The sequence below is a fragment of the Pelodiscus sinensis genome, chromosome 5 (assembly GCF_052426305.1).
Source record: "Pelodiscus sinensis isolate ZL-2025 chromosome 5, ASM5242630v1, whole genome shotgun sequence".
Classification (NCBI taxonomy): Eukaryota; Metazoa; Chordata; order Testudines; family Trionychidae; genus Pelodiscus; species Pelodiscus sinensis.
The window spans coordinates 1,080,372-1,105,955 of NC_143056.1; the positions used below are offsets into that span (position 1 = coordinate 1,080,372).

The 25,584-nt window shown below is 56.4% G+C and overlaps 1 protein-coding gene across 5 annotated transcripts in view; it reads left to right on the forward strand.

Annotated features, from left to right (window-relative positions):
- LRFN5 (leucine rich repeat and fibronectin type III domain containing 5) overlaps nt 1-24,125 on the forward strand; it is a 139,452-nt gene extending 115,327 nt beyond the window's left edge. For 4 of the 5 annotated variants that reach the window (XM_075926113.2, XM_075926114.2, XM_075926112.2 and 1 more), the window contains exons 2-3: nt 9,302-10,709; nt 11,487-14,990. In XM_075926113.2, the coding sequence (XP_075782228.1) occupies nt 9,322-10,709; nt 11,487-12,429 (2,331 nt within the window). In that variant the 5' untranslated portion in view covers nt 9,302-9,321 and the 3' untranslated portion in view covers nt 12,430-14,990. Of the gene's footprint in view, nt 1-9,301; nt 10,710-11,486; nt 14,991-19,293; nt 19,348-23,710 lie in introns of those variants that run through there. The other variant, XM_075926118.2, reaches the window with a different exon arrangement.
- Nucleotides 24,126-25,584: the final 1,459 nt, after the last annotated feature.

Below are 25,584 nucleotides of genomic sequence, written 5' to 3' on the forward strand. Positions count from 1 at the left end.
TAAATGGCCCATTTTCACAGTGGGGTTGGGTAAACAGCAGGTTCCCCCAAGGATCTGTGCTGGGACCTATGATATTCAACTTATCCATAAAAACATGGAAAAGGAGGCAAACAATGTGGCATCATATTTTTCAGACTATGCACAGTTTCTCCAGACACTGGTGGATATATCCGAAGCTGAGTGTGAAGAGTTCCAAGGGGCCTCACAAAACTGGATGACTAGCAACAAAATGGCTCATGAAAGTCAATGTTAAGAAGTGATCTTGCTTTGGGCAGGGGGCTGGACTCGATGGCCCCCCAGGGTCCCTTCCAGCCCTGGGATTCTAGGATTCTATGAATGCGCATTGGAAAGCAGATTCCCAACTCTCCATTCCCAAGGATGAGGTTAGCAGGCAGTGACAGGCTAGGTGTGTGGTGTCTGATAAGCTTGCAGGCTCTATACACACATGCTTTTCTACATCTTAGAATCTATTGATTTTAATTACAACACAGAACACAAGGTGTGCGGTGCTCACTATCGATTGCTTTCTTATACGTATTTGTACTGTAAACGATTTAAAAAAGATGCCCTGTACACTTGGTGTTCTGTGTTGTAATTGAAATCCATGTTTTGAAATGAAGAGAAAAACATCCGGAATAGTTATAATAAATGCTACAGGTGTTCTATTACCATGTAGCGGTGTGATTACAACGGTGGTTAATCTTGCAGATCATTGCAATCACCTTTTAATCATTTGACAGCCCAAACATGTATTGTGCAAAAGCGGCAGCAGAGAGCGCTCCCCTCACTTCTGCCTGGTGGTTTGACACTTGCACGTCTCGCCGATTGAATGGTGAACCAGTGACGTTGGCTTTGTTTTGCTCTGGCTCTTCGGAGCAGCACTGTTTTAGGGGGTGCTGTAAAGGTGGCCATACTTCGGTTTGTAATACACAGATTGAATGGCCTAATGTGTACAAAATGGTGGGGACTAAATGAGCTGTTACCACTCCAGAGACAGATCTTGGAGTCATTGTGGCTAGTTCTCTGAAAACATCCACTCCGTGTGCAGCGGCAGTGAAAAAAGCAAACAGAATGTTAGGAGTCATTACAAAAGGGGTAAAGAATAAGACAGAGAATATCTTATTGCCCCATATAAAACTATGGTACGCCCACATCTTGACTACTGCGTACAGATGTGGTCGCCTCATCTCAGAAAAGCTATATTGGCATTGGAAACGGTTCAGAAAAGGGCCTCAAAAATGAGGAGGGGTTTGGAACGGGTCCCATATGAAAAGAGATTAAAAAGACTTGGACTTCTCATCTTAGAAGAGAGAAGACTAAGGGGGGATGTGATAGAGATCTATAGAATCATGACTAGTGTGGAGAAGGTGAATAAGGAAAATTTATTTACTTGTTTTCATAACATAAAAACTTGGGGTCACCAAATTAAATTAATGTTTAGCAGGTTTAAAAGAAACTAAAGGAAGTTTTTCTTCATGTAGTACACTGTTAAGCTGTGGAACTCCTTGCCAGAGGATGTTGTGAAGACCAGGACTTTAAAAGGGTTCAAAAAAGAACTAGATAAATCTGTGGGGGTTAGGTCCATTAATACTTATTAGCCAGGATGGGCAGGAATGGTGTCCCTAGCCTGTATATGTCAGGGGCTGGGAATGGGTGACGGAGAGGGATCACTGGATGATTCCCTGTTCTGTTCACTCCCTCCGGGGCACCTGGCATTGGCCATTGTGGGCAGACAGGACACTGGGCTGGACGGACCTTTGGTCTGACCCAGCCCGCCCATCCTTATGTTATGTTATGTTATGTTCTTATCAGATGTCGCATTGAAGCTGGTTTTTAAAAAAATTTCCATTCAATTTGCTTTATTAGAATCCGAAATGTCAATTCATGAATTTGAGATTCTCAAGCCATTTCTGTGCCTGCCAACATGAGTGTAAATAAAAGCAACACATCTCCTTTCCTTGGTTTAGAAATACAGGTTTGACGCTACATCCGTGCTATGATTTGCTTTGACTCATGAGCTGTTGTCTGCAATGGTTCTGTGCTTTGGCAGCGATGCTGCAGCTCTGAGGTATCTGTGAGGACGAGGGCACGAGGATCGGAAGGGAAGAGGAGAGAAACAAAGCGAGGAGCGTGTATCAGAGTTTGCAGCTGCCTCGTTTGGGGAGCTGGGCCAAGCTTGTTTAGTTTTGTTTCAACTCTGAATCATGAGCGCGCTTTTACTCCCCCAGGGCTCATCTGACCTCCTGCCTCTCTTGCGTCATCGTTGCTAGAAAATTCCTATCAGAAAACCCTTAGCTTCCTTTCAGCAAGCTGAAGGCTCTTGCTTCCATGCCTCTAGCCAAGGAACGATGCCATGGCCCGAGCACACTGGTCACGGGTTTCTGACTGTGATGGTTGCCTGGCAGAGAGACATGTTTTGTTGAACAGAGAAAACGATCCTTTGTTATAAATAGCTTTGATGTTTGTTAATTAAAATATTTTGTATTATTCATCAGCTGCACGTCAGTAAATCTGTGCAAGACATACAGATTGTGAAACATGGAACTGTACAAAGGCTTGGTTTCATTTCAAGCTTTGCTTGCATTTACATGACAGCATAGGATAGTCTAAAGCAGTCGTGGTGAATCCTCCAGAAGAGATGCAGTGAGTCTGTGAGCTGTGAGCAGCCATGGGGAGTCCAGGGGACCCAAGGTTTTCAGTGGCCTTCACAGTCTGAAGAGACTCGAGGGCTGGAGTCCAGACATCCTGGCTCCTAGCTCTTGGTCCTTTCGATGGACAAGTGAAGATGCTGCCAGTCGGTCAGTACTTGCTTTACGTCCCCCTCTGGGCCCAATCCTCAGAAGGTGGGATTTGGTTTCAGCCCCAGGTCAGAGCCTGACTCCTGTTTTCAGTTTGGCGGTCTCAGGTGTGAGACACGAGGGGTTGACTCGCAGACAAAGGGCGAGGTGCTGGAAATGAACAGCCCTTGAACTGCACTAGCAAATGGAACCCCCAACCATCACTAATAGGGCGAGACCCTCTCTGTAAGTCAACGTCTACACTGCACAGTTATTTCGGAATAAGCTATTCTGGAACCGTTATTCTGAAATAGCTTATTTCAAAATAGCGCGTCTACATTGCAGGGAAGCCTCAAAATGAGTCCGAGGCAGCTCCCCTAATGTAGACGCACTGTCTCGATTTAGAGCTCCAGGAGGCACTGGGGAGGAATAACTTAGAATGGCCGTGGGGAGGGGCTATTTCGAAATAGCAGAACTGGCGCGTCTACACAGCCCCTATTCTGAAATAAGTATTTTGGAATAGGCGTTATTCTTCATTGGGGCTACATCTAAACTACACCCCTCTGTCGGCAGAGAGATGTAAATTAGATGTATCAAAAGTGCAAATGAAGCGGGGATTTAAATATCCTGCACTTCATTTGCATAATGGTGGCCACCGCTTTTTTTTGAAATGGGGCTTTTCGAAAAACACTGGCAGTTTAGATGGGGCATTTTCAACAGAAATGCCCTGTTTCGAAAGATCCTGTACTCCGAGGAAATACTCCGTCTAAACTTCCATTTTTTTTAAAAAAAACCATTTTAAAAAAAAGTGTCGGCTGCCATTATGCAAATGAAGTGCAGGATATTTAAATCCCCACTTCATTTGCACTTTCTATACATCTAATTTACATCCCTCTGCTGACAGAAGTCAGAATGTGCCAGCTGGTTTCTTAGGTGTGGGGGGTGGCTCCCCTTCTCAGAGTGGGTGTGTCTGTGCAGTGCGCCCCTGCTGGGTGTGTCTGTGCAGTGCGCCCCTTCTCAGAGTGGGTGTGTCTGTGCAGTGCGCCCCTGCTGGGTGTGTCTGTGCAGTGCGCTCCTTCTCAGAGGGGTGTGTCTGTGCACTGCGCCCCTTCTCAGAGTGGGTGTGTCTGTGCAGTGCGCCCCTGCTGGGGGTGTCTGTGCAGTGCGCTCCTTCTCAGAGTGGGTGTGTCTGTGCAGTGTGCCCCTGCTGGGGGTGTCTGTGCAGTGCGCTCCTTCTCAGAGGGGTGTGTCTGTGCAGTGTGCCCCTGCTGGGGGTGTCTGTGCAGTGCGCTCCTTCTCAGAGGGGTGTGTCTGTGCAGTGTGCCCCTGCTGGGGGTGTCTGTGCAGTGCGCTCCTTCTCAGAGGGGTGTGTCTGTGCAGTGTGCCCCTGCTGGGGGTGTCTGTGCAGTGCGCTCCTTCTCAGAGGGGTGTGTCTGTGCAGTGCGCCCCTTCTCAGAGTGGGTGTGTCTGTGCAGTGTGCCCCTGCTGGGTGTGTCTGTGCTGTGCGCCCCTTCTCAGAGTGGGTGTGTCTGTGCAGTGTGCCCCTGCTGGGTGTGTCTGTGCTGTGCGCCCCTTCTCAGAGTGGGTGTGTCTGTGCAGTGCGCCCCTGCTGAGTGTGTCTGTGCAGTGCACCCCTGCTGGGTGTGTCTGTGCAGTGCGCCCCTTCTCAGAGTGGGTGTGTCTGTGCAGTGCACCCCTTCTCAGAGTGGGTGTGTCTGTGCAGTGCGCCCCTGCTGGGTGTGTCTGTGCAGTGCGCCCCTTCTCACAGTGGGTGTGTCTGTGCAGTGCGCCCCTTCTCAAACTGGGTGTGTCTGTGCAGTGCGCCCTGCTGGATCTGTCTGTGCAGTGCGCCCCTGCTGGATCTGTCTGTGCAGTATGCCCCTGCTGGGTGTGTCTGTGCAGTGCGCCCCTGCTGGGTGTGCCTGTGCAGTGCTCCCCTTCTCAAAGTGGGTGTGTCTGTGCAGTGCGCCTCTGCTGGGTGTGTCTGTGCAGTGCGCCCCTGCTGGGGGTGTCTGAGCAGTGCGCCCCTGCTGGGGGTGTCTGAGCAGTGCGCCCCTTCTCAAAGTGGGTGTGTCTGTGCTGTGCACCCCTGCTGGGTGTGTCTGTGCAGTGCGCCCCTTCTCAGAGTGGGTGTGTCTGTGCAGTGCGCCCCTTCTCAGAGTGGGTGTGTCTGTGCTGTGCGCCCCTTCTGAGAGTGGGTGTGTCTGTGCAGTGCGCCCCTGCTGGGTGTGCCTGTGCAGTGCGCCCCTTCTCAAAGTGGGTGTGTCTGTGCAGTGTGCCCCTGCTGGGTGTGTCTGTGCAGTGCGCCCCTTCTTAAAGTGGGTGTGTCTGTGCAGTGCGCCCCTGCTGGGTGTGTCTGTGCAGTGCGCCCCTTCTCAAACTGGGTGTGTCTGTGCAGTGCGCCCCTGCTGGATCTGTCTGTGCAGTATGCCCGTGCTGGGTGTGTCTGTGCAGTGCGCCCCTGCTGGGTTTGCCTGTGCAGTGCTCCCCTTCTCAAAGTGGGTGTGTCTGTGCAGTGCGCCTCTGCTGGGTGTGTCTGTGCAGTGTGCCCCTGCTGGGGGTGTCTGTGCAGTGCGCCCCTTCTCAAAGTAGGTGTGTCTGTGCTGTGCGCCCCTTCTCAGTGGGTGTGTCTGTGCAGTGCGCCCCTTCTCAGAGTGGGTGTGTCTGTGCAGTGCGCCCCTTCTCAGAGTGGGTGTGTCTGTGCAGTGCGCCCCTGCTGGGTGTGCCTGTGCAGTGCGCCCCTTCTTAAAGTGTGTGTGTCTGTGCAGTGCACCTCTGCTGGGTGTGTCTGTGCAGTGCGCCCCTGCTGGGTGTGTCTGTGCAGTGCGCCCCTTCTCAAAGTGGGTGTGTCTGTGCTGTGCACCCCTGCTGGGTGTGTCTGTGCAGTGCGCCCCTTCTCAAAGTGGGTGTGTCTGTGCAGTGCGCCCCTGCTGGGGGTGTCTGTGCAGTGCGCCCCTGCTCAAAGTGGGTGTGTCTGCGCAGTGTGCCCCTGCTGGATCTGTCTGTGCAGTGTGCCCCTGCTGGGTGTGTCTGTGCAGTGCGCCCCTGCTGGGTGTGTCTGTGCAGTGCGCCCCTGCTGGTCTGTCTGTGAATGCCCGGAACATTCTAGCCATTGCTGCATTATGTACATAACGGCATGATGAGATACATGAATACTTAGGAGAATATTTTGGAGATAGGATGGAAACAAAGCAGTGAATGCATGTCAGTCAGAATTATGTATGTGTATTTGCTGTAATGTCTATTGGGCTCAACAAAACAAGATCAGAAAGAAACACTGAACAAGGTTATGGACCTGTGTGACGGACCGGGCCATGTCTGGGCACAGCTGAGGGCGTCCGCTCAGGGCGAATTGCTCAACTTCGGGGCTCCTTACAGTCCCCAGACTGGTGACCTTTCCAAACAGGCCACAAATCAGTCCCACAGAGCGCTTCAGCTGCCTGCCTGAAGCCTCATGAGCAAAACCCCTCCGACACCCCAGCAATATCCATGCCCCAGATGGCCCCGGGCCTCATACACAGGTGGGGGGGGGGGGCGTCCTAGCACCCAATCCCACCTACCCCGAACAAGTTCTGTCCGGTTCCAAGAAACCAGCCACAGATCCCTGGTCAATTTACCCTCTGGACCTTACCACAAATCACGCTGGGCCAATCCTTTAGAATCTATATCTAAAGGTTTATTATCACAAGAAAGAAAAGCCTGAGAGTCAGGTTGTTAAAGAATAGTACGTTACATGCACCGAATCTCCCAGTTCTCGATGCAGGCTTTAGCAGACATGTTACAGCTGCTGGTTTAAAAGTTCTTGTTGCACATCCTAGCATCAGGATGGGTTCACAGGTCTTCCGGGCTCTTACACCCCTGCAATGCTGCCTCTGGGATGAAGTGCTGAGCTGAGAACAAAATGGCATCGACCGCATGGCCTCTTTATACTTCCTTCCTGGTCCCTTCTTGGCTGTAGCAGGTCACCTGGACAGAGGCCAATCTCTGTGTTCCCTGCTGGCTGCTCTCAGGTGTCAGCCCCCATCCTTTAGGTGTGTCCTTGGCCCATTGAGAGCCATTGTCCTACAGGGCCTCGGTAATTAACATGTCCACAGGCCCGGCCCTGCCCAATGCTTAACCACATGCAGGGAAATCTTCAGTGTCCATACAAGTACATGCTAATAATTGCACACACAGACATTATACAAACACCAGAACAGCGTACATAGGATTATCAGATAATAAGCTTCTATTCAATACCTCACATGGCCCCCTCCTATACCATTTTTGGGGCCAACACCCCCCACCTATGGGTGCATCAGGGATCTGGCTGCTCCCCTCAAGATCCAGCAATGTGACAACCTGAATCATGCTGCTCTGTAAATAATATGAAATGTAATGAACTGGTGCAAACAAGCATCATCATACATGAAACTTCTAAATTTCCATGCAGAAAGGTTATTTGTGCTGCTCATTTACATCCTATTTGAGATCTGCAATCCCAGCATCTTGGTTCCATTTGCAGGAATGCCATCTTTCCAACATAGGGTACTGACAGGAGAGTCCTGAAATGTATTTAAACATCACCACTGACTTTCGCTTGCTGTCAAAATTAATGCAGAAATGGTTCTCCATGGAGCTAGAAAAGGTTTTATTCTAAAATTTTACAGTGTCTGACAGGAACAATGTGCTTCCCCTGAGTTTAAGGGTAACAGAAAAGCGAACTAATTGAATTGGAGCATTTATAGTTCAAGAATGGCCCGTTGTCTCAGAAGGAGCCCAGTAGAAATTGGTGTAACATTGGATTCTATGGAGAAAAAATTACACTCTCAGCTGGCTGTAAAAATAAATTTGTTTTTATATCTCGTTCCAGTTGTCAGATAAATACAGAGTCTCCTGAGTGTATGTTATGGGCGAGCCGTTGGCTGGGAGACTGAATCCATGACGAAGGACCATTTTCTAGTCCCCGGGTGATCTGCTCTTCCCAGTTTAAGAATTCAACCTGCCTAGAAGGAGGCGGAAGCCTTGGCACAAATGTAGAAGTGTAAATATTGGCAAATGTTCTAGCAACAGGTTATGCTGAGTAAGAACTTTTTAAATTGAGGATCATAAAGAGATAGCTCGGTAAGGGTGTGTCTGCACAGCACCCTGAGCGCGAAATAAGTGACACAATTTCCGCGACGCAAATTGCATAGCTTATTTTGAGTGTATTTTGAAAAAAGCTCATTTCATAATTTGCAGCTGTCTACACAGCGCCTAATTTCAAAATAATTCGGTATTCTGAAATGCCCCTTAACTCTCATGGAATGAGGGTTCCTGGGACATCGGAATAAGCCACCTGTTATTTCGAAATCTATTGTAAAATAGCTGTTCTGCATCTATGGAAGCAGCCCGTTATTTCGGGATACTTCCAGTTTCCAAAGTAGCACCGCAGTGTAGATGCACACGTGGGAACTGTTTGTGGGAAATAAAACCACGAGAACGGCCATTTTGGGTCAGGCCAAAGGCCCCTCTAGCTCAATATTTACTGTCCAACAGTGGCCAAGGCCAGGTGCCCCAGAGGGAAGGAACAGAACAGGCAGCCACCAGGTGACCCCTCCCCTGTCACCCAATGCTGGCTTCTGGCAGACCAAGCCTGCAGGAGTCCCACATGTGCTGGCGACACTCGTCAGCTGCACCCTCCTGGCCGTGTTCATTGTTTAAACTTTTTTTTGTCACAGAAACCCTCTGGTGGGAGGGATGCGTGGTCCCAGTCAGAGGTTCGGAACAGCCTCAGCTCACATTCGCTTCAGCAGGAATTGTAGGTGCTCAGTGCTTCTGTAGACCAGGGGGTAGGGGCTTGATGGCGTCACCAATTGTCTTGGCATCTTAGTCTGGTTCGTTTCTCCATGGATGCGCAGAGCGGACGAGAGCAGCCCAGATACTGGTCCCATTTAGAATTCTCAGGGGTTGCTTAAAGTCTCACGAGCGCTAAGCCTGGGGCAGCTGCGGAACATGATGTTGTGTCTGCAAAAGGGCAACACAAATGATTAGAGTTTGGAACGGCTGCCGGAGGAGGAGAGGTTCAGAAGTCTGGCACTTTTCAGCCTGGAAAGGAGGAGGGCTAACGGGGTATGGTGGAGGTCTGTACAATGATGACTGGTGTGGAGAAAGTGAAAAGTACTCCTTCCCATCATACGGGAAGTAGGCGTCACCAATCCCGGGGGTAGGAATGCCCATTGCTGTTCGAACGTGCCCATTGGACTGGGGTTCTTTCCAGCCTAGCGCGGCCTCCTCTCCTTGCTCTCATCATTTTCCCTGTGATTGCACAAAAGGTCCCACCTGGTGACAGGGGCCTTGCTGTGCCAGTCAGTGCACAGATCTGTGTTGGGAGACAGCCACCACCAAGGCACTTCCAATCTAAATGGATAAGGACAGTACCCAGATCCCTTGAGTCACAAACCAGTGCTGTAACCACTAGTCCCTCCTCCCTTTCTCCCCTTTGTATTGCGGGGGTCGTGTTTCACCTGGGGGATACTAACAGTGAGCTTTGTGCTCTCTTGCAGGCTCTGATCCCTGATCTACAATGGAAAAACTGCCTTTGTATCTGCTGTTCATTGCTGTCGCAGCGAGAGCCCAGATCTGCCCCAAGCGCTGCGTCTGTCAGATTTTGTCTCCAAATCTTGCAACCCTTTGTGCCAAGAAAGGGCTTTTATTTGTGCCCCCCAACATCGACAGAAGGACTGTGGAGCTGCGGCTGGCAGACAACTTTGTGACAAACATCAAAAGGAAAGATTTTGCCAACATGACCAGCCTGGTGGACCTGACGCTGTCCCGGAATACAATCAGTTTTATTACACCTCATGCATTCGCCGACTTGCGCAACTTGCGGGCTTTGCATTTGAACAGCAACAGATTGACTAAGATCACGAATGACATGTTCAGCGGGCTTTCCAACCTGCACCATCTGATACTTAACAACAACCAGCTGACTTTAATTTCTTCCACCGCCTTTGACGATGTTTTAGCTCTTGAGGAACTGGATCTGTCCTATAACAATCTAGAAACGATCCCTTGGGATGCCGTGGAGAAGATGGTTAGTTTGCACACCCTCAGCTTAGATCACAACATGATTGACCACATCCCTAAGGGGACTTTCTCCCATCTCCACAAGATGACCAGGCTGGATGTCACATCCAATAAATTGCAGAAGCTGCCACCTGACCCTCTCTTCCAGCGAGCTCAGGTATTAGCAACCTCAGGAATCATCAGCCCCTCGACTTTCGCCTTGAGCTTTGGTGGAAACCCTTTGCATTGCAATTGCGAACTCCTGTGGCTGCGGCGTCTTTCCAGAGAAGACGACCTAGAGACTTGTGCTTCTCCTCCACTGTTATCTGGTCGGTATTTCTGGTCAATCCCGGAGGAAGAGTTCCTGTGTGAGCCCCCTCTCATTACCAGACACACACATGAGCTGAGAGTGCTGGAGGGCCAAAGGGCCACTCTGAGGTGTAAGGCCCGGGGCGATCCAGAGCCAGCTATTCATTGGATTTCCCCAGAAGGCAAACTTATTTCCAATGCCACAAGGTCACTGGTGTATGACAATGGAACCCTTGACATCCTTATAACAACGGTGAAGGACACAGGCTCCTTCACTTGCATAGCATCCAATCCCGCAGGAGAAGCCACTCAAACGGTGGATCTTCACATCATCAAACTTCCTCATTTGCTAAACAGCACAAACCACATTCACGAGCCTGACCCTGGCTCCTCGGACATCTCAACGTCCACCAAGTCAGGGTCAAATGCCAGCAGTAATAACGGGGAGACAAAAGTCAGCCAAGATAAGAAAGTTGTAGTCGCAGAAGCAACATCGTCTACTGCGCTACTCAAATTTAATTTTCAGAGAAATATCCCAGGCATCCGTATGTTCCAAATCCAGTACAATGGTACTTACGATGACTCGCTTGTTTACAGGTAAGAGAGGCCAGCACATCTGTGTCTGCACTCAGCTCGCCTATTGATTTATTAATGCACCGTTTCATTGCAGTCCATCCTCGAGGAGTGGTTACAGGACCACTTAGCCTGATCCGAATACTGCCCTCCGAGGCATATGGTGCAAAGCTTGTGAAAGACTAATGCAATTCTCCTCTCACAAATAGGGAAAATTACTTGGAATCGTGTTATTTTTGGATAATCCCCTCTGACCTTTATCCCCGAGGCAATCTGATTAGCAGACGGATTGTAAAGTTAGATGAGTTAAATGGATCTTACACCCTTGGTTTCTGAAAACGTGGGAGAAAGAGGCCCTGACTGCATTTGTGCTACGGCTGTTTGCAGCCTTTCTGCCACTCCGCCTGGTGCCCTGCATGCCGAGGTGTCTGATGCACTAAGTGGATTGGCTTGGCAGTCGGCTAATGGAACGGTCACACCTTTCCAAGCCAATCTGTCATAAAGGATTTTTTTAGTGAGCAGCGGCTCTTCTAGGGAGCTCTGCACTGCCAAGCACTGCAATTAGCAGGCTTGCCAGTGGGAGATGTGGGCTGGGCTAATGCAGGGCTCATTCATTACTGGCTCAGAGCCATTTTAATAGGATCAGAGGCATTTCAAATGCCTAGGTGCAGGGGGTTAGCATCACGGGCATTAGCCCCGGGTGATTAGCCTTCTGTGGGGAGCTGAGAGCAAGGGGAGGGGGGAGTCTTGTGGGAGTATCGGGAGTGTCTTGTTCATAACCCCCGTTCCGTTGTCCCCCAGAATGATACCTCCCACGAGCAAAACCTTCCTGGTCAACAACCTGGCCGCCGGGACCGTCTACGACCTGTGTGTCCTGGCGATCTACGACGACGGCATCACCTCCCTCACTGCCACCAGGGTCATCGGGTGCATCCAGTTTACTACCGAGCAGGATTACGTCCGGTGCCATTTCATGCAGTCCCAGTTCCTGGGCGGCACCATGATTATCATCATTGGTGGGATTATAGTGGCTTCCGTGCTCGTTTTCATCATCATCCTCATGATCCGCTACAAGGTGTGTAACAACAATGGGCAGCCCAAGGTGACCAAGGTCAGCAATGTGTATTCCCAGACAAACGGGGCGCAGGCGCAAGGATGCAGCGGGGCCCTGCCCCAGTCCATGTCCAAACAGGCTGTTGGGCATGAGGAGAGCGTCCCGTGCTCCAGACTTCCCAATGACCATGGGACGCAGTCGTCAGACCCTTGCTCGAGCCAGGACTCCTCTACCACTACCTCTGCTCTGCCTCCCACGTGGACTTCCAGCACTTCTGCCTCCCAAAAGCAGAAGAGAAAGCCTGGGCCAAAGCCAAGCAATGAGCCACAGAGCGAAGCTGTCACAAATCTCGAGTCCCAGAACACTAACCGAAATAACTCGACTGCGCTGCAGTCAGCTAGCCGTCCCCCCGCCTCTGTCAAAGGGCCCCCCACCTACAAAAGAGCACAAGCCAAGCCAAGTAAGTTTCTCACTTTGCCAGCTGAAAGCTCCAGAGCAAAGCGCAGGTTCTCCCTGAACGGAGAAGTAATGGAATACCATTGGTATGGTAACTCCCAGAACACAGGTGGATTATGGTCTAAAAGGAGCATGTCCATGAATGGGATGCTAATTCAGTCAGACAATTCTGATGTGGATAGTGGAAAAGCAACTTTCTCAAGTTCTGAGTGGATATTGGAAAGCACTGTGTGACCTGCTTTTTAAAGTGTATTTCGTTTTCTTATCATGGGAAACGTGTCTGAGAACTCCCTCCTGGGAGCGGGGGATTTGGAATTCCACTCCTGTCTCGCTGGGGTCTGGCTTGTCCATGCAGGGTTGTGTGTGAGCTGCCCCGGGCACACAGGTTTTGTTACGTTTATTTTATTTTATTTTATTTAATATAACAACCGAAGGCAACATTCAAAGGTAAAAATGATGAAAGGGAAAAAAGCATGAAACAGCACCAGTGCCTTCCCTTACTCTAGGACTGGCGTCCTGGTTCTGCAGTAGCAGAAAACAAAAGCGAGCTTCGTGGGAAAAGCCTTTTCTGAAGGAAATGCTGTTTCCTCCAAGCTAGCAAAAGACAACTCATGGGTCAATCAGTAAAATGGCATTTTTAAAATGATCAGACTGTATGTTTCTTTCCAGTGGCAATGGGTGTTGCCTTTGTTTTTAGGCAAATGCTGTACAGAAACAACAACTCTGTGTTGTTATGTTGTGTAAAATAAAATATCCAAGACGCTACCCAGCCAGTGTTAAAGTAAGTGCCCTTGTGAGCAGTACGCTTGCTGTAGGTGCCATAGGGGTTCCCAGGGACTGGCGGTTCTGCAGCTGGTGCGTGGAGCGGGGGAAGCAGAGGCCCCGATGCACGGAGGGCTCTGGGGCGAGTAACGCTCTAGGCGCGTGTGCAGGAAGGAAGCCACAACCAGATCCTCGGCTGGTGGACGTGGGGGTTGCGCCTCCCCGGCCAGTGAGGACGCGAGTGCAGAGCAGAGGGCCTGGCTCAGAGCCAGACTCCCCCGTGCAGTGTTTGGGTTCAGGGCTGGCAGGTGAGGGCCAGCCGTGACAGGTCTTTACGCCCGAGTGTAGCTGGGTCTCACGAGGCAGGGCAGTGTAGGGCCTGGTGTGTCAGTCTCAGAAGAGATGGAAAGCCCCCAGTGCCCCAGGGCCCAGATCTGCTGTCCCTAACCAGCAGACTCCAGGGACTGCACAGCGGGGGGTTACGGGTCCAGGGGCAGGCGTGTCGGCCTCAGACATGGAAAGCCACCCTGGAGCGCAGGAAACCTGCCTCGTCTTCATCCCCACGTTAGCCAGGGCTCAGCCGCATGGCAGCCTTGACCTGTGGCCCAGCCACGCTCCGCCGTGCCACGCAATGCCCGCACCCAGCTCTGCCAGCCCCACAAGCCGCGCTGGCCCCGGGTGCCGGAGTGCTCCCATGATTGTGGCCCCCTGCTGCTTCTCGGGCCTGGGAAGCAGCAGGTCGGTGGAGATGCAGGCCGGGCCCAGCGCCGTGGATTAGACGGGCGCGCAGCATGCAGATCTGTGACGGCTAAAAGCACGTTTTGTGATCAGATGAATCCCAGAGGCTCGGGAACAGGAGTGAGCGGGTGCATCATCTTCTGGCAAATGATTATTATTAATGCTAATTAATACAATACTTAATAATTAATGTGTTTTATTAAAACAACCCTTTCCCAGCCCCGGGGCTTCTTCCCCTGCCATTTCTGCACGTTCACATCCTGTGTGCAGCTCTCTCCGCTGCTGGGCACCGCAAGGGGCGTGGAAGGCAAGGCCAGCCACGACTCCCCAGTTAGCGGAGTAGCATGTCTGGGGTTGCAACCCCTCTTCCGAATGACACAGCTGGAAACAGAGAGAAGCCCAGTGTGAGCTGCCCCGGGTGGGATCGGTCTGCTGGCACGACTCTCCCGTCCGTTGCGTCAATACGTCAACGTGCAGAAACCGAGGCCTAGCCAGCGAAACAGCCATTTGCATGAGGAAAACAAGTATTTCTATTGCGCTCGTGCCCACTCACCTCCGCTCGTTTGGTCTCTGACGAGGTTTGGAACGTGCTGGGGGTGCAAATCCCTGGTGTTAGCCCCACCTTGGCACCAGTCCTACCATGCTGCACGTGAGCTTGTAGGCCGTGTTCCTTAGCGGCGATAGTGGGGGAGGGGTTACAGTAACCAGGTGAGAGAGTTTGCTCTCTTGTCAAATCCCAATGATCGGGAACAAGGCGGCCCTGCTGGAGCTTGCTCATGTGAGGGCGCGACAGGGCGGGGCTCAGAAAGGGCCCCGTCTCTGTGCACTGGAAGACAGACCATGTTGTGCTGGAGGAAGAAAAACCTTTTGTTAAAAACCAAGCCCGTTTTCCCCCATGCAGCTGCCGAGACCCCAAAGAGCCCAGAACGCCAACGTTCAACTCCTGACGGGCAGGTTAAACCTCTGGGTGGCCCTGCCAGCCATGCGTGATAGCTCCATTTTGGCAGGGCACGTCTATAGCTGCGAAAATGCTGTCACAAAGGCCCCCCGGGTATCATCCTAAATCCCAGCAGTGTTCAGAGCTGGTGAGGAGAAAGTGCCGTGTGCTCTGTGCCGAGGGACTAACAGGCTGCGGCGCCAGCGTGTTGAGCCAGCGCGTGGTAAGAGGCTGGCTTTGCAGGGCTTGCGGCTGAGATGTCCGTCTCAGTCCCGTGCAGTGTAAAAGCAGCCGAGCGCAGTGCTGCCCGACATGGGAGTGAAGGGGGCTGACGTGCTGGGCAAGTGCCAAGATACACGCAGGTGCTCTTTTTGAACACGAAGAGCCGGTTCTGTGAACGCGCTAGCTGATGATGCCTCCGCCCTGCGTGTCCGTGAGGCCCGATGGCACGGCTGGATTTCAGGCTGCAACACTAGTGCAGGAAGGCTCAGATTGGACAGCCGAGAAGGTTATTCCCTGGCTTTCCCACTTCCTCAGCCGTGTGTGCAGTGTGTGCGCTTTGGGCACAGAGAGGCTGCCGTTCCCCTGGGATAATTGTGCAGTTGTCACGGGACTCGGGTTCCCTGTGGCTTGACTCCTCCAAGTGGGCATGAGGACAGAGGAGAATCTGCGATCTCCCTAGTCTGCAAAGGCAGCTGTGCCAGGTGCTGGGGGCAGGTGTGGGGAACAAACGTGTTCATGCTTCAGAGGAACAAAACGCACACGCACGTTCAGGGGAACTTCGGGAACTGTCTCCCCCTCAGAGCAGCACCGAGAGGGAAGCAGGGCTAGTGAAACCTGCCCGAGTAAGGAGGCCAGCAGATGATCCAGGGACCCTGCGCGCTTGGGCAGAAAACAGCCATCGGCGACACCTCGCCCCGTGCTGGCTCCCTGCACAAGGTCACAGTGACTGTGCTCAGCCCACGGCCAGCAGGCGACTTTCCGCAGGTGCCTGTGGGTGCAGAGTTCAGACGGGGTCAAAGGGCAATGCAGCCCAGAGCACTGTGCTCAGTGTGATGGGAACTGCTCCTGTGGACCGTGCTGGCGGGGCCCCCGTCAGAATCGCGCTGTCCTACCGACGGGAAGTGCCCAGGTTTGCCATGATGGTCTGGCTGCAGAAACGCTGCTGGTGGAGCGTGCTTGCTGCTCGTTGGCTCCCTCCTGCCTCTCTGGGTGCGCTTTGGGGTCTTCCTTGTGCTGTGCTGAATACGGGCAGCTTGGGCCAGGTGCCCATGTGGCTTGATGTGCCATTGTGGCTTCATTTGCTTGCAAATGCTTCATTTCCCTCGGAGTCCTGTGCAAAGAGCGAGAGTAGCAGCATGGCCCAGCCTCACCGCCTCTAGGCGAGAGTCCTGGCCATCGGCAAGTCGAGCTTCCATTCAGCTCCATGCTCCCTGCGGGCCCGTTTCTGGCTCTCTGCCGCATCGCTCCAGGAATTCAGACAGACACCGGCCCGCCCGGGAAGCATGGTCTACAGCAGAACCATGCAGTGGGGAGAGCAGCAGGTAGATGCCACCGGTGCGTTAGTGTCCGAGGGTCCCAGAGAGGATTCAGTCTTGAACGATTCATCCCCTCGTTAGGCCCTGTTCTTAAATCCACCAGCCTTGCTTGAACTATGGCGGGTTCTGTTCCCTGCTGCTTTGCTGCCCGGTCTGTCCTCTGTACCCAGGCGAGACTGGTTACTGTTCAGAAACCCTTGGCCCACCTCTCTTGCCGCGGGCAGGCGCACCAAGCGTTGCGCACAGTCTTAGGTAGAAATCCGCGTTCCCAACGTGTCGACCAGCAGCATTCGCACCGGGAGCTGACAGGTGTTACCACAAGCCTCTCTCGTGCGTGCCAATACGTCTAGAGCAGCCCGTTTTCCTGGGAACCTGAGTGTGGCCCAGCCAGAAGAGGGGAGTGTCTCATGCTTACGCCCTGCCCCAGCACAGAGGCATGCGAGTGCACCCATGGCTCGCTGCAGGGTGCAGGAGCCAGCGACCCTGAGCAGAGAAGGGAGCTCCATGCAGAGCGGTCCCAGAGGGCTCCTCTGCATCAGGCTGGGGGGAGGTTTGAAAAGAGAACGGGGAACCTGTCCTTTGACTGGCACATCCTGTGCGTTTGCGGAGGTGAGGCGCTGCGGAGCGCAGCCTGACCCTGCTCTGCCTTTGCAGCTGCCAGAGCGTTGACAGCCTGGCCTTGCTCCCAAGGGACAGTGTAAGGACCTAGCTCGTACTGCCGGCTAGGCAAGCAGTAACTCTCACAAACCAGCTCCTCGAACGGTGAAAGCGCTGCCCCCTCCCCCCCGCCTGGGGTCTGGGCTGCAGTGCTGTCTCTGCATGGCGCAAACACTGGGCTACGTGTTACGGGCTTCCCAGGACTGCAAACAGCGCGAATCCTTCGGGGGGGTCCCCGGCTGTTTCACCAGCAGCCCGCTGATGCCAAAAGCAGCCCTAGGCGCCGGGCAGAGGAGCGAGAACCGGGGCTTTTTCTAATCACTTCCTGCCCCGAGCAGCGGAAGGGGAGTTTGCAGACAGGGCCTCCCCATAATGCCCCAGGAGCGTTTTACAGGCTGCTCCTCATTGCCTCGTGCTGTAGGGTGGCCAGGTGTCCGGTTTTGAACTGGACAGTCCGGTATTTGAGCCTTCTGTCCAGGAAACAAACCGAGACAACGCCGGGCTTGGAAATGTCACGTATTTTCTAATTAAGTAAGTTCTATTATTATCAGTACACGGCTGCGTCCTGCCTGGCTGGGACATGCTCACGCTGCATGGGCGTGTCCACCAGCCAGGCAGGACGCAGCGACGCAGTAGAGAGGACAGCGGGGCCAGGGCGGGATGGACTCTCCGGGGCCGGATTCGCCCGTGAGCCCTGCTGGAACCGTGCGTGAGACAGGCAGCACCCAGGGATCTGCGTGCGACCGGGCCAGCCCTGCTCCCCACTGGCCGGTTCCTTCCCCCATCTCCCCTGGCCAGTCCCCCTGACCCCCTCCCAGCCAGCTCTGCTCCCACTGGCCGGTTCCTTCCCCCATCTTCCCTGGCCAGTCCCCCTGACCCCCTCCCAGCCAGCCCTGCTTCCACTGGCCGGTTCCTTCCCCCATCTCCCCTGGCCAGTCCCCCTGACCCCCTCCCAGCCAGCCCTGCTCCCACTGGCCGGTTCCTTCCCCCATCTCCCCTGGCCAGTCCCCCTGACCCCCTCCCAGCCAGCCCTGCTCCCACTGGCCGGTTCCTTCCCCCATCTCCCCTGGCCAGTCCCCCTGACCCCCTCCCAGCCAGCCCTGCTCCCACTGGCCGGTTCCTTCCCCCATCTCCCCTGGCCAGTCCCCCTGACCCCCTCCCAGCCAGCCCTGCTCCCACTGGCCGGTTCCTTCCCCCATCTCCCCTGGCCAGTCCCCCTGACCCCCTCCCAGCCAGCCCTGCTCCCACTGGCCGGTTCCTTCCCCCATCTCCCCTGGCCAGTCCCCCTGACCCCCTCCCAGCCGGCCCTGCTTCCCGCCAGCCAGTCCCCACCCCCAATCACCTCCGGCCAGCCCTGCTCACCCCCAGTCTCCTCCTGGCCAGGGGGAACTGACTCCCCATTGGCCAGTTCTCTCCCAGCCAGACTCACTCCCCCGCCCCCGGCCAGCCTGCTTCCCGTCAGTCGGTTCCTCCCCCCACAGCCAGCTCCACTCCCCGCAACCCCCTACCGGACAGCCCTGCTTACCGCCAGTCGGTCCCCCCCAATCTACCCTGGTCAGCCCCGCTCTCCTTGACCCCCTCCTGGCCAGCCCCGCTCCCCGCCCAGCCGGTCCCCCCTCCCGTTCTGAGATCACGTGTGTCTGGTATTTTTTGAAGCCCATGTGTTGCCCCTACATGCTTATGAAAAGCAACAGTGACTAGCACAATTACAGCCCTTGGCAATGGCCCTAAGTCGGTACCACAGCGACTGGCCCAGGTACAGCGGCTCCTCCTCCTCGCTGCCAGGCTGCCATGAAATACGTTACCTGAACCCCCCAGATCACTTGCCCGGGCAGCTCCCCAGGCAGGGTTCATTAGCGGAGGCAGGACGGGTCTTCGGCTAAAGCCACAAGCCCAGCCGCTGGCAGTGCCAATGTGCCCCAGCGGCAAAGGGCGGCCCCCTGGCCTCTCCGGGCGCCGCGCAGAGCTGCAGCAGCACTGCGCTTGCTACAGACGCTGGGGATGAGCGAGGCAGCCCTGCTGCCACCTCTGTCCAGTCTCCTGCGCGCCTGCTGCCTTTCCCTAGCTGTGCCAGCCCACGTGTGGGGCGCTGTCGCCAGGGACAACCGCCTCCCGGTGTCCCAGCCCAGCCCTATCTGGAGAGGGTCCATTAAACCTGCAGAGCACTGCCTGCCACCCGTCCCCTTCCCGGCGCTGCCTGCTCTTCTGGAGCAGGGCTGGGGCGTGCAGGGGTTAGCAGCTTCCCCGCAGCCGGCCTGGCACTGCCCTGCTTGGAAGGACAAAATACCGAGCCCCCAGGTAGCCCTGCCTGCTTGCCGGCTCCCTCCCCTCCCCTGCTGGCCTTTCACAGCATCCGATCACGGGGCAGCCCCCACTGCAGCCTCTAGTCCGTGAGCGTTCTGGCCTGGCCCCGCTTGCTGGAGCTGCATGCCAGAGTGATACCCATGTTCTCTTTTCTCTGTGCAGGGGTGGGAAGATAAATCCGCCATTAGAGTTCGCCTGGCCGAGTGAGTCAGCACGGTGAGTATCCGGTGGTACCCGCTGCGCATTGATCCGCTCGCCGGACTGCGTGGGCACGCACTGGCTTTCCCGAGTCCCACGGTGCTCGCAGTGGGGAAATGGGGCGCTGGGCCTTCGGCTTCCAGGCGGAGCTGTGGAAATAGACGGGGTGTGTCTGAGAATAAAGCTCTGCGAGCAACACTGGCAAAGGGGAATCAACCCGAACCCTGCTCACAGGCGACTCTGGGGGCAGCTGGCCAGCTCCCCGGAGTCCCCGGCCCCGGACGCCGTCGGCAAAGGGAAGGCTCGCCTTGCAGAGATGACAGTCCCCAAAGGCCCGAGCTCGGAGGCCAGGGAAGAGGGCTGACCATCGGGAACTGAGGGGACCCGCTGCCGGTGCAGCATGGAGCCAGGCGGGTGGCATCGGGAGGTTTTACAGCTTGCTCGCTTTCTGCCATGGGCACTGTGGGGACCGGTGGTTTCCTGACACAGGCCACGCTTGGGCCAAGGAACCCTGCCAGGGGCTGTGCATCCCTTTGCTTTCAGCCCCGGCCCGGTGTGCAAACACCCACTGGCTGCTGGCTCACCAGCGCCGAACCGCGCCCGCCCAGGGCAGCCGCCGGGCTGGAAGCTACGGGGCAGTTGGGCTCCGTGTTGTGGTTTCCCAGCCTGTGGCGCCATTTGGCCCAGGCGCCGTTCTCGCGCACCAGAGACCTGTCCCAGTGTGAGGGGGTCCTGGTACCTGGGGCTTTGGCGTATAGAGGCGCCCACAACCCCCCCCGACCCAATTTGACACGCTGGCTGGTCGCACTAGGGCAGGCCTGTCTTCCCCGTCGCGTGTGCCCCTAGGGCCCAGCCCCATGGGGCCCTGTCCTGTGGGGCCGCCCGTGCTGAGGCGCGACAAATGAACCGTAGGACCATGGCGATACCATCAGGTAAACGGCACCTGCCACCTGTTAGAGACGGGGGGGGGATCACACTGGCAAATCCACCTTTGGTCCAGTCCTGCTCCAGAACCCCCCCGCCCATGAGTGAAATGGCTCAGCAGGCCCCGTGACGCTTCCTCCCAGGCCCACGAGCCCAGGGATGCCCCACGGGGGCTGAACTGAGAGTGGGGGTGGGGTGGAGGGCTGGGGTCTCCATGGGGATCACCTGGAATCCCCCAACCCTCAGGATTGGGGGGCATGCAGACCTCTCAGCCTTCCTTGCAAGGACCCCCCCATCCCCTGATGGCACAGTGGGCAGGAAGCATGGGGCATTTTGTCCCTGTATCTCATTCCCACTGGACCGGCACAGCCCAGCTTCAGCCCTCTGCAGGGACGGCTGGGCCTTGGGAGCAGGCTGTGAGACTCGGAGACCCTCAGCAAAGTCGGCCTGCTACACTGCCCCTGATAGCGTGGCCCTTAAACGTCCGGTCTCTGCCTCCTCCTGCTCCCCGCCCCAGTGGGGCGCTAGCTGAGCCAGCCAGCAGCTTTGTGAGTGTGGCTCCGGGCCTGAGAGCCCCTTGCCAGGGGAGTGCCGATGGCCAGAGCCGTTCAGGGCCAAGGACCACGCGCACACAGCTCCAAAGCGACTGCTTAAAACTCCTGGGACACCCACAGAAGAGTCAGTGGGGAGGGGAGGCGGCACAAATCTGTGGAAGCAGGTGAAAGGTGAAATTGCCACCACAGAATCTGGTGGCTGCTTTGTCACTGACTTGGACCGGCCCTGGAATTTGCCACAAAAGACAGATTGCAGAGCAATGTGGTTTATCCTCCCACTTTGCACTGCAGGGGGCTCTGCCACGCCGGGCCACTTTGCACTGCAGGGGGCTCTGCCACGCCGGGCCACTTGGCACTGCAGCGGGCTCTGCCACGCCGGGCCACTTTGCACTGCAGGGGGCTCTGCCACGCCGGGCCACTTTGCACTGCAGGGGGCTCTGCCACGCCGGGCCACTTGGCACTGCAGGGGGCTCTGCCACGCCAAGCCACTTGGCACTGCAGGGGCTCTGCCACGCCGGGCCACTTTGCACTGCAGGGGGCTCTGCCACGCCGGGCCACTTGGCACTGCAGGGGGCTCTGCCACGCCGGGCCACTTGGCACTGCAGGGGGCTCTGCCACGCCGGGCCACTTGGCACTGCAGGGGGCTCTGCCACGCCGGGCCACTTGGCACTGCAGGGGGCTCTGCCACGCCGGGCCACTTGGCACTGCAGGGGGCTCTGCCACGCCGGACCACTTGGCACTGCAGGGGGCTCTGCCACACCGGGCCACTTTGCACTGCAGGGGGCTCTGCCACGCCGGGCCACTTGGCACTGCAGGGGGCTCTGCCACGCCGGGCCACTTGGCACTGCAAGGGCTCTGCCACGCCGGGCCACTTGGCACTGCAGGGGGCTCTGCCACGCCGGGCCACTTGGCACTGCAGGGGGCTCTGCCACGCCGGGCCACTTGGCACTGCAGGGGGCTCTGCCACGCCGGGCCACTTTGCACTGCAGGGGGCTCAGCCACGCCGGGCCACTTGGCACTGCAGGGGGCTCTGCCACGCCGGGCCACTTGGCACTGCAGGGGGCTCTGCCACGCCGGGCCACTTTGCACTGCAGGGGGCTCTGCCACGCCAGGCCACTTGGCACTGCAGGGGGCTCTGCCACGCCGGGCCACTTTGCACTGCAGGGGGCTCTGCCACGCCAGGCCACTTGGCACTGCAGGGGGCTCTGCCACGCCGGGCCACTTTGCCACGCCGGGCCACTTGGCACTGCAGGGGCTCTGCCACGCCGGGCCGCTTGGCACTGCAGCGGGCTCTGCCACGCCGGGCCACTTTGCACTGCAGCGGGCTCTGCCACGCCGGGCCACTTTGCACTGCAGGGGGCTCTGCCACGCCGGGCCACTTTGCACTGCAGCGGGCTCTGCCAAGCCGGGCCACTTGGCACTGCAGCGGGCTCTGCCATGCCGGGCCACTTGGCACTGCAGCGGGCTCTGCCATGCCGGGCCACTTGGCACTGCAGAGGGCTCTACCACGCAGGGCCACTTTGCACTGCAGTGGGCTCTGCCATGCTGGGCCACTTGGCACTGCAGGGGGCTCTGCCACGCCGGGCCACTTTATACTGCAGCGGGCTCTGCCATGCCGGGCCACATTCCATTGCAGCGGGCTCTGCCACGACGGGCCACTTTGCACTGCAGCGGGCTCTGCCACGCCGGGCCACGTTCCACTGCAGTGGGTTCTGCCATGACGGGCCACTTTGCACTGCAGCGGGCTCTGCCACGACGGGCCACTTTGCACTGCAGGTGGCTCTGCCACGCCAGGCCACTTTATACTGCAGCGGGCTCTGCCATGCCGGGCCACGTTTCACTGCAGCAGGCTCTGCCACGACGGGCCACTTGGTACTGCAGCGGGCTCTGCCACGCCGGGCCACTTTGCACTGCAGCGGGCTCTGCCACGCTGGCCACTTTGCACTGCAGCAGACTTTGCCACTTCGGGCCACTTTGCACTGCAGGGGGCTCTGCCATGTGGGCCACTTTGCACTGCAGCGGGCTCTGCCACGCCAGGCCACTTTGCACTGCAGGGGGCTCTGCCACGCCGGACTGGTTTGCACTGCAGCGGGCTCTGCCACTCCGGGCCACTTTGCATTGCAGGGTGCTCCGCCACGCCGGGCCACTTTATACTGCAGCAGGCTCTGTCACGCCGGGCCACTTTGCACTGCAGCGTGCTCTGCCACGCCGGGCCACTTTGCACTGCAGGGGGCTCTGCCACGCCAGGCCACTTTGCATTGCAGCGGGCTCTGCCACGCCAGGCCACTTTGCACTGCAGTGGGCTCTACCACGCCTGGCCACTTTGTACTGCAGGGGGCTCTGCCACGCCGGGCCACTTGGCACTGCAGCGGGCTCTGCCACGCTGACGCACTTTGCACCGCAGTGGGCTCTGCCACGCAGGGGCTGCTGCTTTTCAGTCTCTCTGGTCGAATGAGCGCGAGGGGCTGGTTACACAGTTTATCCCATTCACTTTACAGTTTGGGGGACACATTATTCCATGAACGGTTTTCTCCATATTGCCCCAGCTCTGCTTGCCACGTGCTGGCCTTTGCAAGCAGCTACCCCGGGCTAGCCCAGGAGTGGGAGGCTGCGGAAAAGCTTGTGTGACAGGCACATGCAAAATACCAGCCCGTTTCTGTGCTGCAAAGCCCTGAGCTGCTGCGGGCGGCTGAATGGCTGCAATGTCATTGCTATTGGGCTTTTCACAACCTGCCTCTCTTTGGCCGGAGCGCCGCGCATGGTGCCGGCTGCGCAATGGTCATTGGGTGGCCCTGCCACAAACACTTTCGGTGGCCTCACTTGGGCCCTGCAGTCGCAGGACGTGTTACTGGCTATGCCAGACCCCTGATTTCCTGACATCTCTGCTTGGGCTCTTTTCACAGGTGTGGGAATGGAGCTAAGAACTCCTGCCCTCCGCCCCCACCAGAAGCATCGCCATTGATGTCCTCACTCAACAGAACCCGACATGCGTCCAGCTCACGGACGACTGACCCATGGACCAGTTCTCACCCCAGCAGAAACTCTTATTTGACATCTGCAGCCAACCCCGACAGACCCAGGAGCCAGGATCCCCGGTCAAACAGGTCTTCTCGATGCCCGGACTGCCCCCGCCCTCCCGTGTTGACACAGCTGAGAAATCTCTTTTCTAGTCTTCAAGATTTCTGAAATAAATACTGATGAAACCCCGGGGGCAGCCGCTTCCCCAGGAATTCCTGTGAACTGGTGCCAGTGGTGGATTCACAGACTGTACAATGCTCAGTAACTTATATCACCTTAATGAATAAACATTGGACTGTGGCTGGCTGCATGCTGAGTGCTTTCTAAAGCAGGGCTGGGGGGGTCACAGGGCTGGGGCGCCCCTCGTGTGTCACAATTCACTCCCACCCCCACCCCCACTAATTCGCTTCCCCTGGGCTGGCCCGGGCAGCTGTGTGGCACCAGGGGAGGGAGGGTAAGGTGGGCAAGGCACTCGCAGGATTGCGCTTAACTCCAGGGAAATCCATCCCATCTCCTTGAAGCCTCTGGCCACCATTTACCCTGTGCGCCTTCCCCGGACGTGGGCCAGGCTGAGCCGCTGGGTCAGGCGCAGCGCTGCTCCGTGGCCCTGCAAAGAGCATGGTACTTGAGCTCTTTGGTGCTCCGGGTCTCGTGTATTTTCCTGGCTGTCTCTGGGTCAGAACACGGGCCCGTCCCATCACCTTGCAGGCAGGGAGGACGCCAGCCCTGGACACCGACTCATCCCCAGACCCGCGGGGCCAGCCATGGGGCTAACCCCGGTGCTCTCAGTCCGGGTTACCCCACAGCCAGTGGGCACTCAGGCTGGGTCTCTGACGTGCGGGGCAAGCCACACTCCTGCTTGGCTAACCACCCGGCCCAGGGCCCTGGAGCGTTCGGAGCCCCTTTGTACAGCCAGCTCCAGAGCCGCCTGCCTGGTGTCAGCGCACGTCAGCTGGGCGCTGGGCTAGAGTGCAGGACTCCGGCCCCCTCCCCTACCAGCCCAGGCACTCGGCTGCCACTGCAGACACCACACCAGTCGCGGCACCAGCTGCTTTGCAAATATCAGTTTTGGTGCGGCGTGCGCCTGCCTCTGAGGGAGCCTCGTGTGACAGACCGGGCCGTGTCTGGGCACAGCTTAGGGCGTCCGCTCAGGGCGAATTGCTCAAATCCGGGGCTCTTTACAGTCCCCCTGACTGGCGACCTCATCACACAGGCCACAAACCAGTCTCACAGAGCGCTTCAGCAACCTGCCTGAAGCCTCCCGAGCAAAACCCCTCCGACGCCCCAGCAATATCCGTGCCCCAGATGGCCCCGGGCCTATACACAGGTGGGGGGTCCTAGCACCCAATCCCACCTACCCCGAACAAGTTCTGTCCGGTTCCAAGAAACCAGCCACAGATCCCTGGTCAATTTACCCTCTGGATCTTGCCCACAAATCACGCTGGGCCAATCCTTTAGAATCTATATCTAAAGGTTTATTATTACAAGAAAGAAAAGCCTGAGAGTAAGGTTATTAAAGTACAGTACGTTACATGCACCGAATCTCCCAGTTCTCGATGCAGGCTCTAGCAGAGATGTTGCAGCTGCTGGTTAAAAGTCCTTATTGCACATCCTACGATCAGGATGGGTTCCCAGGTCTTCCGGGCTCTTCAATCCCTGCAATGCTGCCTCTGGGATGAAGTGCTGAGCTGAGAACAAAATGGCATCGACCACATGGCCTCTTTATACTCCTTCCTGGCCTCTTCTTGTATGCAGCAAG